At 45.5% G+C, this 12,585-nt stretch overlaps 1 protein-coding gene across 6 annotated transcripts in view; it reads right to left on the bottom strand.

Moving 5' to 3' along the window:
- Window positions 1-7,570: 7,570 nt before the first annotated feature.
- STXBP5 (syntaxin binding protein 5) overlaps window positions 7,571-12,585 on the bottom strand; it is a 1,306,577-nt gene continuing 1,301,562 nt past the window's right edge. For all 6 annotated transcript variants that reach the window (XM_085611623.1, XM_085611620.1, XM_085611619.1 and 3 more), the window contains one exon: window positions 7,571-9,405. In XM_085611623.1, coding sequence (XP_085467749.1) covers window positions 9,364-9,405 — 42 coding nt within the window. In that variant the 3' untranslated portion in view covers window positions 7,571-9,363. The remainder of the gene's footprint in view (window positions 9,406-12,585) is intronic.

Here is a 12,585-nt window from a genome sequence, read left to right as displayed (position 1 = left end):
AGTACCAGAGGGTTGATATGAAGCCTAGACTCCGCCAGAGACGAGAGGCCTCTGATCTCCGCCTCTCCCATGTGGCCGTTCCACCCTAGAAGTGATGCATCCGTCACCACTGTGAACTCCGGTTGGGGAAGGGAGAGGGATCTGCCGTTGACCCAATCCTGGTTCGTTAGCCAACACTGCAATTGTCATGCAGTGCCCTCCGAGATCTGAACGCAATCAGACAAATTCCCCTGATGTTGGGCCCACTGGAACTTTAGGTCCCACTGCAGAGCCCGCATATGCCACCTGGCATGATCTACCAGCAGGATGCAGGAGGCCATGAGGCCATGAGGCCCAGCAGCATCAGGGTCATTTTGACCGAAACCCGGGATAGAGGCTGAAAGATCAGAATCATAGCCCGAATATCCCGGACTCGCTGCTCGGGAGGATGACCCAGAAACTGCCTTGTGTCCAAAACCGCTCCGATGAAGAGGAGCTTCTGAGAGGGAGTCAGGTGTGACTTCGGCACGTTGATAGTGAACCCCATGGAATGTAGGAGGTACGCCTTAGTATGGAGGTGGGAGACAACTGTCTGGGGCGAGCCCGCCTTCAACAGCCAGTCGTCGAGATAAGGGAAGACTGGAACCTCTGATCTGCACAGATGAGCTGCGACCACCCGAGGGGCGCTGGTAAGGCAAAAGGGGAGGACAGTAAACTGAAAGTTCTCCTGGCCTACCGAGCACTGCAGGTAGCGACGGTAGGCCAGCAGGATGGGATGTGAAAGTAAGCGTGCTGCAAGTCCAACGCTACCATCCAGTCTCCAGGGTCCAGGGTAGACTGGACCTGAGCTAGCGTCAACATTTTGAACTTCACCTTCTGGAGGAAGCGGTTGACATTCCTGAGATCCAAGCTAGGACGCAGACCTTTGTCTTTCTCGGGCACCAGAAAGTAGTGGGAACAGCAACCACAATCTACTTCTGGAACAGGAACTCGCTTGATAGCTCCCTTGGCCAAAAGAGCCGTATCTTCCTGTTGGAGATGGGCCAAATGATCCTCCGACATGCGATGGCATTGAGGTGGCAAGGATGGAGGGGTAGTCTCGAAGGGGACGGAGTAGCCCCTTCAGACTACCTGCAAAACCCACCTGTCCAATGCGATGGTGCGCCAGTGGGGGAGGGGATAGCAAATCCTCCTGCCCACTGGTGATTGGTGGCCCTGAAAGGTTGGACTAGGAGGGTTTCGAGGCTGATGTAGAAGGGGCACTGGTGGACTGGCATGCTCGCTGGCCCCCAGACCCACGACGGTGGGTCCCACGTCCCTGGCCGCGCAGGGGCTGGACAGCTTGCTCTGGTCTGTGGCCCTGGGTGCAGCCTTGAGGGATACCCCTTCCGTAGCCATGAAAGGGGTGAAAAGCAGACAGCGCAGGTCGAGTGGAGAGGCCCAAGGACTTGATCGTAGCCCTGGTGTCCTTGAAGCGCTGTAGCGTGTCGTCTGCTTTGTCGCCGAACAGGCGACGGCCATCAAAAGGCATGCCCAGCAAGGTAGCTTGGACATTCCCGGAAAAACCAGTCGACCTCAGCCAGGCAAAGCATCAAAAGGGCTACAGATGTTGAAATTGTCCTGCCTAGCGAGTCAGCGGTGTCCAGTCCACATCTTATGGTGAACTTGGCTGCATCACTTCCCTCAGCGACTGCACAGGAGAGCACGGCCCGGGCCTCCTCCGGGCACTGTGGCAACACCGGCGCTACCGTATTGCACACAGAGTGGGTGTAACGGCCCAACAGATATGCGGTGTTCACCGACCGCAGTCCCAAACTGGAGGAAGAAAACATCTTCTTCCCAAGATGGTCCAGCTTCTTGGATTCCCTATAAGGTGGTGCCTTAGGGAATGCAACTTGGGAAGGAGAGGCCTGGCCCACCAAGCTCTCAGGGGTGGGGTGTTGGGAGAGGAAATAGGGGTCGCCTGGAGCCGTGCGGTGGCGTCGGGAAATCATCTTATCCACAGGAGCCCCTGTGTTGGGCCTGGACCAGGTGCCCAAAAGGATGTAAGGACTTCACTGAAAGGCAGCAGGGGCTCCGAAGATGCCGCTGCCGGTTGAACCACCTCCGTCAGGAGATTAGTCCAGACCGCCACCGTAGGTAGCTCGAGGTTGAGGGCATCGGACGCCCTACGAAACCCCACTGCGTATGAAGCACCCTCCTCCATAGCCACGTTAGGAGGAGACAGCATACCAAGGTCTGGGGAGGTATCCAGACCACTGGCTTTCCCCATCTCCTCTCTCCAGTCCGGTTCATCTCACGGGTATCCAAAGGGTCTCCAGACCCCTCCCAGTCCTCCTCACCCTCCTCTGGTTGCTAATCTGGCCTGTAGGAAACACCAGGGTCGAACAGAGGTACAAAAATACCGCTCAGCGCCGGATCAGGCGTGGGTCGACGTCGGTCCGACTCCGTGTCCAAGTCAGGGTGAAGGCCGGGGTAGACGCCGGCCGTTAGATCCGACCGGCTTCGGGAGCGGACTTTCTTGCCGGTGGAATCGGTGCCGGGGGAGGTGTTACAAGGTCGACCGGTGCCGATCCGGAGCCAGGCCTGGAGGTGCCGGGGCCAAAACCGCCGGTGTCAAGCGCCCAGGGCCCCCAGCTGAGTCCGCGGGGCCCGAAGGCGTGCCAGCAGAGTCGGGCTGTCCACAGATGGCATGCATCGCTTCGTAGAAACTCCGAAGCTGGGCAGGGGTCGCTTAGGCTCCCGGAAAAGGAGGGAAACTTGGAGTCGACCCTTCAGACTACACACGCGGGACAGTCATGGTCCGCATCCCTCGTCGCGTCAGCCAACGGATGGGGAGAAGTCGAAGAGCGACAATGCTTCTTCGACTTCTTCTTGTGCTTCACCTTACCTGAGGAGTGCGAAGACTGATGACGAGTGGTCCACGACCGGTCCCTCGACCTCCCACGTAACCGGGTCCTTTAACTGCACAGAGCGGACTGCCGGGCCTCGAGAAGCATTTGGGACCGCTCCCACAAAGACTTCGAATTCATGGTCCGGCAGGCGGAGCACAACTTGGGATCATGGTCTCGCTCCAGACATCACAGGCACACGCGGAGCGGGTCCGTAACCGACATCAGCTTGCGACAGGTGTCACAAGCCTTGAAGCCGGGCCCGAGGACTACTGGACATCCCTGCGTGCACCAGGAGTTGATAGACTAAAAAAATGGTGTTGACAAAAGTCGCAAAAAGTGATTGGAGGTACCGCTCTTCCCGGATCTGCACTCGCTGGTGCAGAAAAAGAAAGAACTGAGGTCAGCGCGTGAGGGCGGCGTCTAAGTAGCTACCACAACGTCATCCCGGTGACCACGACGCCAACGACAAACGCGGAGCCGACCGACGCCACATTTCGATGCGCAGGAGTACTGCTGACGAAAAAATTATCTGGTTCCAGTCTGACACCTGGGGGTAATTCTAAAGGTAAGGAATCTGTAACTGTCTCTTTCAGAAATCAGCATCTTGAATTTGCTCTTCGCAAAACGGCATTGAGAGGGCGAAGATCTAAGATAGGACAAAGGCCTCCATCCTTCTTCAGAACAAGGAAGTGGCAGGAGTAACACCAAGTATCTACTTACAAGGCTGGAAGACTCTTGATGGCCCCTTTAATCAGATGGACCTGCACTTCCTGATGAAAGATGGACATGTGGTCCTCAGTCAGTCATCTTGATATGGGTGGGAAGTGTACAGGGTAGAAAGAAATGGTAGGGCAATCGGAGGAGTCCCCGGTCTGATGTAATGTCTGGCCACTCCTAGAACAAATGCTGGATCCTGCCGCCAACAAGGGGGTTGAGTGCCGGGAAGGATACACAAAAGATGTTTTGGAGATCCAGCAGCTGGAGAAGTGGAAGACTGAGTTGCCTGTTGCCACAGTCCAGTATACTGAGAAATATCCAGGCCGCTGGCATTTTGTAGCTCCTCACACCATGGAGGAACAAAATGGGAAACAAAATCATTCCCTTCATCATAATTTTCCTTGTCAGAATCATCTTAGCTCTACTGAGTGGTAAGGGCAAAGTTACCTGATGGCTGCGATCTGGTGGGACCAGGTTAAGGCCTTAGTCAAGATCGGGATAGATTTTGGTTTGAGTTGGAGAGCACAATAGGCTGCAAATTCACCTTAAGCATGGATACAAAGGGAAGCAGCCAGTGGATAGCACTGAAACTGAAGTTGGCACCGGAGCTGTACTGAACCTGAAGCAGGTTGAAAGGGCACCAACTCCATCAAGGGCAGACCCACCAGCAGAAGTCTGGCTGAGGGCTCCTGCTGATCCTTCAGGCCCAAAGTAGCACAGAGGAAACCAGTAAAGGGATTAAAATGTGCAGCATGGCCTCCCCTAAAAGCCTCCACTTACTACATTGGTTCAGATGAAACCGGAAATTCGGAGTGCACCAGGACCAGGCTTCTGATTGGCTCCGATAAAGATAGGGAGCGAGACAGTGCCCTTTCTAAAGCTTCAAAAGTGGTGGGTAGGGGTTATTTCCGCTAGATTTATTCTTCTTGGACTTACCTGAAGACTTCAACCGACTAGGATGCTGCGGAAATGTGACATTTCGACTTTGACCCCATCATGGTGTGGATTCTTCAGATGTTTGGCAACATAAAGCTTCACCTTACAGTTCAGCAAAGCCTTCAGATTCATCTGGGTGTAGTGGTCACAGGCCCTTTAATCGTTTTCTGACCCGAGGCACCATAGGCATACCTTGTGAGCATCTCTCACAGACATCTGTTTACAACAGTCCCTTCACAGATTAAACCCTGTTGGAATTGATATTTCCTTGCACACTAGAATGTTGTTTTTGTCAGTCTTAAAAAAAGTAAAGAAAAGACTAAGGAGTAGCAGCACACCCACTTCTGAGGGTATGAAAAGAAAGGAACGGATATCAGACCACAGGGATGGCACTTATATGCAGCTCCACTCCTCACTTCTGGAGTCAAACAACGTCGTGTGGAGCCGCATGGTGCCACCTGCCAGCACACAGGAGTACTGCTTTGATGATTCCAGATCCAGTTTGATGCCTGGGGAGTAGTCACAAGGTGAGGACTCTGCTGTTAGAAATATCCATCAGGAAAAAATGTTGGCAACGTATATAGGCCTGGCTTATAATTATAAGTCAGACGTATTGGCTTTGACAATGCTAAGTAGTAAAAAGAAAGCTAAAACAGACAGTATTGGGCTTACCAAGTCTTGTTAACAAGGATATAGAGTCCAGAACCTGTACACATGACACAAACAGTCACAGGCAGTGCTAGTGCTACACATAAGTTGGAGAACGTGCAGGGTTACAAGTGTGTTTTACAGGGAAGACTTAGCATTTGAAAGAGACCGGCACATATATCCTAGTTTTGGAGTAGGTAGCAACAAAACTGCACGATTGGTGGGACAGTGATAATTAGGTAGGCCCACTACTACAGAGTTGGAAGAGGCAGTGCAGCCCGAGTTGTTTGCGGTAGGGTAACTTAAGGTAGTATAGTAGTCATGAGCACTGGCACCAATAGTGGAGTAGCAAGCAACTGGTAGCAAGCAACTGTTATTGCTAGCACAATGATCAGGTATAGGAAGCACTGTAGAAGTAGCCAAAGACGCAAATAGGGCCAGTACAATAGACAAGAGGTGTGTAGCTTTAGTGCAGAAGAGAAAGGCTGCAGTGTGCACTTGTACAGTAGTCAGAGACAAAGGCACTGCTAGGAAATACGTTGGCGACATCCCATCCCCCCCACACTTTTGCGTATAGGAAGGCTATGTCTGTGGGCTGCTTGGTGTTAAGGGGTTTGCAGTGCGGCAGATTATGATCAAAACAGAGCTGCAGGCTCCCGCTCCTTATGCAGCAGACACTGCAAGGCCCTTGATGTACATGAATGAGTGAGGGCTTGTCAGAAGAGCCCTGGCCTATGCTTCCTACCAATGGCACAACCTGAAACACAAACTCCGGGGGCTGCATTATTCCTTTCTTTCAAGCAAAGGAGGTAAGATGCAGGTGTATGCTGGTAACTGTTCCTTTTATTCTTGCGGCTCCTCATCTCTGTGTAACAATATGAGCTTTCTAAGTACTGTGCTTCCTAAAGAATATCAAGCAGCCAGCACCCAAAGCCGTAAACACACTTACGTGCAGCAAAACTGCGCGTACAACAATAAAAGATATAATGCTACTCGCACAAAAACCAAAAAAGAAACTCCTTTTAACCCCATCATCAAACAAGTCTCAACCAAAGATGCCATTGGCTGAAGAGGCCTGATCCAAAATGACTTTTGTATCTTTGGTGTTTTGCCAACATGAGCTCTCCAAAACAGTGAAGGGTGTCTGTACCCAAACCTAAAAATGGTTTACGTTCATTGGGGAGGGAATGAGGTAGAACGTGCCGTCTCTGCTAATAAACACTTCGGCACAGCAAGTTCGTAATGTATATTGTTGAACTCAATTGACAATACTGAATGCTATCTTATGATTACATTTCTTGCCAATTTTAACAATACCTCTGACGTAATGTATTTTTTAAAAAATTGGTCAACCATTAGAGAGCTCTATAATGCGTAAAAGTATTACTCTAGTTGATGACAGAACCAGAATGAAAAGGAGATAATGCCTAACAATTAGCATTGCAAAAACAAAGAAATCAGCATTTCAATGTTGACATTAGGGATGGGTGAGGTGGCAGAGAAAGGGCAGCAATGGTATGTAGACATCAAGAGGGCAACATAATGCATGTGGGTTCAGGAGGATATTGCGGATCAAAACGATTTTCAGTATCCTGACCCTAAAATGTAGTTACCTTCATTAGCGAGCATTTAAGTTCACAATTTGCAGGGAACAGATATGGTAAGTCCATCTGTACAGAAAGCATTTTAGACCTTGCATTTCAAAAGTGCCCGTGCTATACTGATTGTTAAATGGGCTAGCTTGGAATCTTCTATTTCTGGTAAAATTTACAGCAATCAACTAATAACAAAATACTTCAAAATACAAAAGGAGTTCTAAGATGATAAAGACACATGGCAATAGGTTAGGTTAGCCATCCACAAACATAAGCATGCTAAAATGCGACAAAATAAGCCGTCCGAAAGAAACATCAGAACTCCAAATCTAACGGAATTGATGTAGAAGGTAATGTCAACTTAAAACTTGTATGTATTTTTAATTCATTATTCAACCATGTCCTGTATGTTTGGGAATGAAGTGCCAATTGCAATCGTAGAGCAATCAATGAAGGGTGATTTGCAGTCAGACAACAAACAATGCATGGTAAAAGGCAGCTTACTGTTGAAGTTTGAACAGCAAGGTAGCTTCTAAGTAAATGCATGTAGTCATAACCTGTGTGATGGCTGCATGTTTTAGCTTAGTTGGTTAGCTATGGTATGAGCAGTGACGTTAGTGCCCAGGGTACATAAATGCTTAGCTTTTTAATAAATACAATATATTTGGTCTTCAAAAAAATGGCAGTCCAACAATCGCACAAGACACAGAACCATATTGCTTGATGTCAAACAAACATACAACAAATGAAAGACCGATGAATAATTAATTAGACAATGGAAGAACGCAATCATCCACATACTAGAGATGAGATACATATTTACTGTAAACTTTCTACACAGCAGTGCACCTTTTCCATTGGATGTAAACAAAAAAGAGAAAGACTATCGAACTGATTAAGCAGGTCAATGCGAGTGTGAATTCCGAGCAGATCTGTTTGCTTAGCGACGTGTTCCTGAACTGAAAAAGTAAATTACACATAGCGTCCAGTACACATTACAATTATTCTACCTTTCAAGATAAAAACAGTAGGATGACTATTTGCCAATTTGAAATAAGGCTGTCGTAGGCATAACTGAACGTGGAGAAAGGAAAGAAAATATCCTCACTTTGGCTAAGGTCTTCTAACCATTCAAGATGGATAGAGGCAATCAACAACTTTACAAAACAGGCATTCTTCAATATTGATAATGTTGGAACTTGTCTTTTTTCTTTTGCAGGTGCAGTTATTCAAGGGTGGGTATAAAAGGCATAATAACCCATTTTTTTGGTTTCTGATTTCCATTGCACCTACTGAAAACACAACAGTTTACTGTCATAATAATTTCTTTCTTAATAAACAATTATAAGGAAATTCCAATTTTTATCATGCCAACTCAAAAAAAATAAAATTAATATATGTGCTCAAAAACGCACATGCTATAGGTAAATATTCAAGGGCACATGCTTCCACTCCCCACCTCACTGGTAATTTTTGTAGGTGTACACTTTTTTAGATCTGAGATATAAGTATTTCACTTGATTGCAAATAGCCAAATGCTGATGTTAGCCTTATCCAAGTTATTAGAATACTGGCATTTCACAATATTTGTAACCCATTTTCTTCAAAGGAACATTCTAAAAACAAGTTATAAAACTCACAGCATGAATGCACCCGTGGCTAATTCCAACATATTTTAATATCTGGAAACAATAAAATAACTTTATCTGCTGAACTGATAAGAGCACAGTTGATAGACATTGAAGTATTCTCCTCGCCACAATGTTTCCACACTGCACATCTGCAAAAGAAATGCAAACTCCCAGCATGCAACGTGGTTCGGTCATATTGTGCACTTGTTTTTACTTCGTCTTTTGCACTTTACAGAGCATGGACTGAATACAGAATACTACATCAGCTGTCCATGAATAGTCTTTTTCTTCACAGGTCTACCACTGCATTATCCATTTTCAATATACTGTACAGTAGGCGTTCCCATTTGTCCAGCCTCTTTGTTGTAAGAGATGATAAAAAAACGAACATACTTTTTCAATGATGGCAAGTTCTAGTAAGTTCCATGGATAGCTAGGAGTAGGTTAGCTGCCACTAGTCCAATCAGACAGCCCATGACTTTAGCTAATCCAGCTCTTGGACCCCTGATTTATTGCCTCCTCCCACAGGAGGTTAATAGAGGTTAATACACCGGCAGCAGATACAATAGCACAGAAACTTTTGGCATATGAAATTTTCACATAGGAATGATCCAGCACTGCGCAGTTTGCTCATCCCTCACCATTACAGCATCATTGTCCTTGGCCACAGCTGAGTCCTCTTTGCTCCATTCTTCACTTCCCAAGCGTCATAATATCCAATAGCCGTGAGAGAAACACTTAAGTTTGATTGTTGTAATATAATGCACCTCAGTTAAAGCCACGTGACTGAGGTAAAAAAAAAAAAAAGTGTATGATTTGTGCTAGGAAACAACCGTATCCATTGATAAATTTCTTTCCCAATCCCTCTTTCCCGCCCCAAAATGTCCAGCAAAAATAAATGAAGAGAAAATGGATGATTTCTATTTTTTCTTCTGGATGAAATTAATGATGACTTTTGGGTTATCAGAATTGATACCACTTCTTGTCTTTGTATTTCAACATCATCTAAATAAAAGGAAAAAATATACAAGCCTGATTAGCAAAGTGCATAAACATGTCAATAGATTAAACAAAACAATCTCTGAACACACTATTAAATATCAATGGCTATCAAAGCTTAATGAAGAAACAGCAAGTAAAAGAGTTTGGTTATGGGCAAACTTACATTTATATCTAATAATACAAATGGCTATAATGTAATGCTGTGACCTGCATATCTGAAAGGTTCAAATAGCACGGATGTAGAAACAATCTAACTCAGAATAGCTTCAGTGAATAATTCATGCTTGTTTCAGGGGCTCGTAGATAAGGAAGATGGTTACATATGGTAAACTAACATTTAAGGTAACTTATAATATTCACTTATATACTCATATTGCTTCAGCCTCTTCCTTCGAAATTCTCAAGAAGGACTAAAGCGCATGCAATGGATTACCATTTACCACTGTACACCTAGTCCTTCATCACACAAGCCTAACTAGCCATTACCAATTCATATCTCTTTGTCCCTGTCTACCACTTGCAGTGGGACTAAGACAAGCTCTGGTCTCAGAAGAGACATCCTGCAAGTTCCTTGATTCCCTAATGGATCCAGAGGCTAGCTGTCCTGTCAATACGATCTAGATTCCACAGTCCAACCCGGTTTGTTTGCCTGTTGAAGAATGGGCAACAAGTCAAAGCCTATTGTACAAAGACACATCAGGATCCTTTATGATATAAACACATCAGATGACCGTCCCTCAGGAGCAAGTGATCTTAGACACCAGTGATCTTAAATGTCAGTAGTATAAAAGGATAGCAATAAACTGAATCCTCCCACCTAAACGGATATTCAACTCTACTTATAAAAGGTGTGTCAGGGCACCCGTCTGGAGGGGTACATTCTCAGAAAGGGCACCTGTGCTTATGAAAGCCAACCCTCAATGACTAGTACTACTGGCAAAAAAATGGAGAAAAGAACTGACTGGTAATAAAAACCCTTGCAAATGTGATTATCTATACTGCAACCTCAGATAACTTCAAACACATGCAGGTGCTCCAGAAATTATTAAAATGTGAAAAGAGGCAAGTCATATTAAAAAAGAGATATAGTAAAGTATTAAGTACCTCCCAACATACACATGATATTTGGCTGTATGCGGGACGCGCGCGGTATGCCCGGGCCATTGGCGGGCCCGTCTGCGGCTGGACAAGGCAGGGTTACCCCCCTTGGATGTGCAGAACCCGTCAACCATGGTTAGAGAAAATTACATCATATTTGTCTGTTTTAAAGAGCAATATATTGACCAACCATGGGCAAAAGGAAACTATCACTACAAGGGGGAAGGGTGCCCACGAAGAGTGCGCCTATTACTAAATATCTAAATAAAACGCTGTGGGACTTATTAACAGTGAAATTGTCCACGTGGAGGAGCAATTGGCAGCAACAAAAACTGAACTTGATGCCGCCTTAAAAGAATCAGCATTAGAAGGCGTGAATGATCCTTTAATATCCGTGACCAATACAGGAGGTACGGGCGAGGAGATAGAATCATCTGTAGTAAATGTAACTAATAATGAAAATACCCATAAAACATCTAACTCATGTGTCTGTCCTAACTACACCTTTGGAGATCTCAGGATCCACAGATGATACGTTTCCGATATCCCCTCCGCGAAAAAAAAGAAACAACTTTTGCGAACTGCTAACAGCCCTGTGGAGAAGCAACCAACTAAGACCAAAACTAAACCCAAACAAAAAAAGGGTGGAAATAACCCAGGGATGATTAGAGGGGACTGTAATCTTACAAATCAAAAACCGCAAGATCTCGAGATTCTATTTAAGAAATTGCACGGTAATCTGGACAGCATCGAAAAACGCTTAATGTCAGAAATTAAGCTGATACAGAAAGACATGGCATTTTTAACAGACATGGTCACTGAAATATTACCCTCAAAACCCATGAATAAGGCAACCAGCCTCATTAAGCCAGTACATAATTTTACGGAAGGTGTACAGAAAATATAGGCCCAGTTACCGTTAACAACGTTACAAACCAAAGAGAGATTATCACTGCAGCAACCTCAAAGGAAGGCTAGATACCTCAATTTGCACAAGGTACAAGGTTACACAAAGAAGACATCCCCCACCCTATAAGGGCGCCCCAAAATCTACAAATCAGCCAGGACAAACAGAACTATACAATTTGATAATAACATCAAGGGACCACTAAATCTCCCTCCACAGGCGACTCCAAATCTCATTATTTTAAAAAAATGTCCCAAAATTAGCCGTAAATCAGAGGGAAACGTACGAGTCACTGAAGAATCAAGTGGTCCATTGGCTCTCTGTAAACACCAATGTTGGGGCGAATATTTGGCATCAGGCCATCATTATGTTAAAGAGACTAAATTGGGTGGGTAACTCTAGAAAATCATGCCAGGGAGATTGTGTAGTGGTAAACTTCCGAAGTAGTGATCTGGAGGGCGATTTGTTGAATGTCTTTTTGAAAGATGACAATGGGTACTGCTCTGATAACGTTGACCATATAGTGGCTGTCCCATTGGGATACTTTTACAGGCCAAGTTACAGCAATACCCATGTAAATATGAGACACCATTTATCGCAACACATACCATTATATAATAGGTATGCACCACTGCAAAGATGCAGTGAAATAGATTGACAAAGAAAGGTTATGGCTGAGTTACTGTATACGAAAATGGATCGCACTACTAACTATAGGGTGTTAGACGTTGATCTGACCTCACAAATGGAGGAAAATGCTATGGAAGAGACTTTGTATAGTAATAAGGATGACGTCTATACTGGCAATCTAACCATTAATTTAGAAAATGTTGATTCAACTGTACCATCCCAGAAAGATGATCTGATTAAGCCCATGATTAGTAATATTGAACACACTCCCACTGGTAACTTGAGAAAAGTTGGTCCTAGTATACCCTCAAGTGTGCTTTTAAATATTATGACGTGGAATGTGGCAGGGATCAAAAATAAGATTAGTGAGGAGGATTGGTTGAAAATGCTAGGTGGACACGCACTAGTTCTAATCCAAGAAACATGGTGTACTGAACCCTTTTTTGTAAACGGCTATCAAACTGTTTTTACTAACGCCAGCTCATCTAGGATGGGAGGAGTGAAAGGCAGCTAAGCCACACTAATTGCAGTTACATTGTCCTTGATTT

Source organism: Triturus cristatus, chromosome 6 (assembly GCF_964204655.1).
Source record: "Triturus cristatus chromosome 6, aTriCri1.1, whole genome shotgun sequence".
NCBI classification, from domain to species: domain Eukaryota; kingdom Metazoa; phylum Chordata; class Amphibia; order Caudata; family Salamandridae; genus Triturus; species Triturus cristatus.
This window is presented reverse-complemented; position numbering and strand designations above follow the sequence as displayed.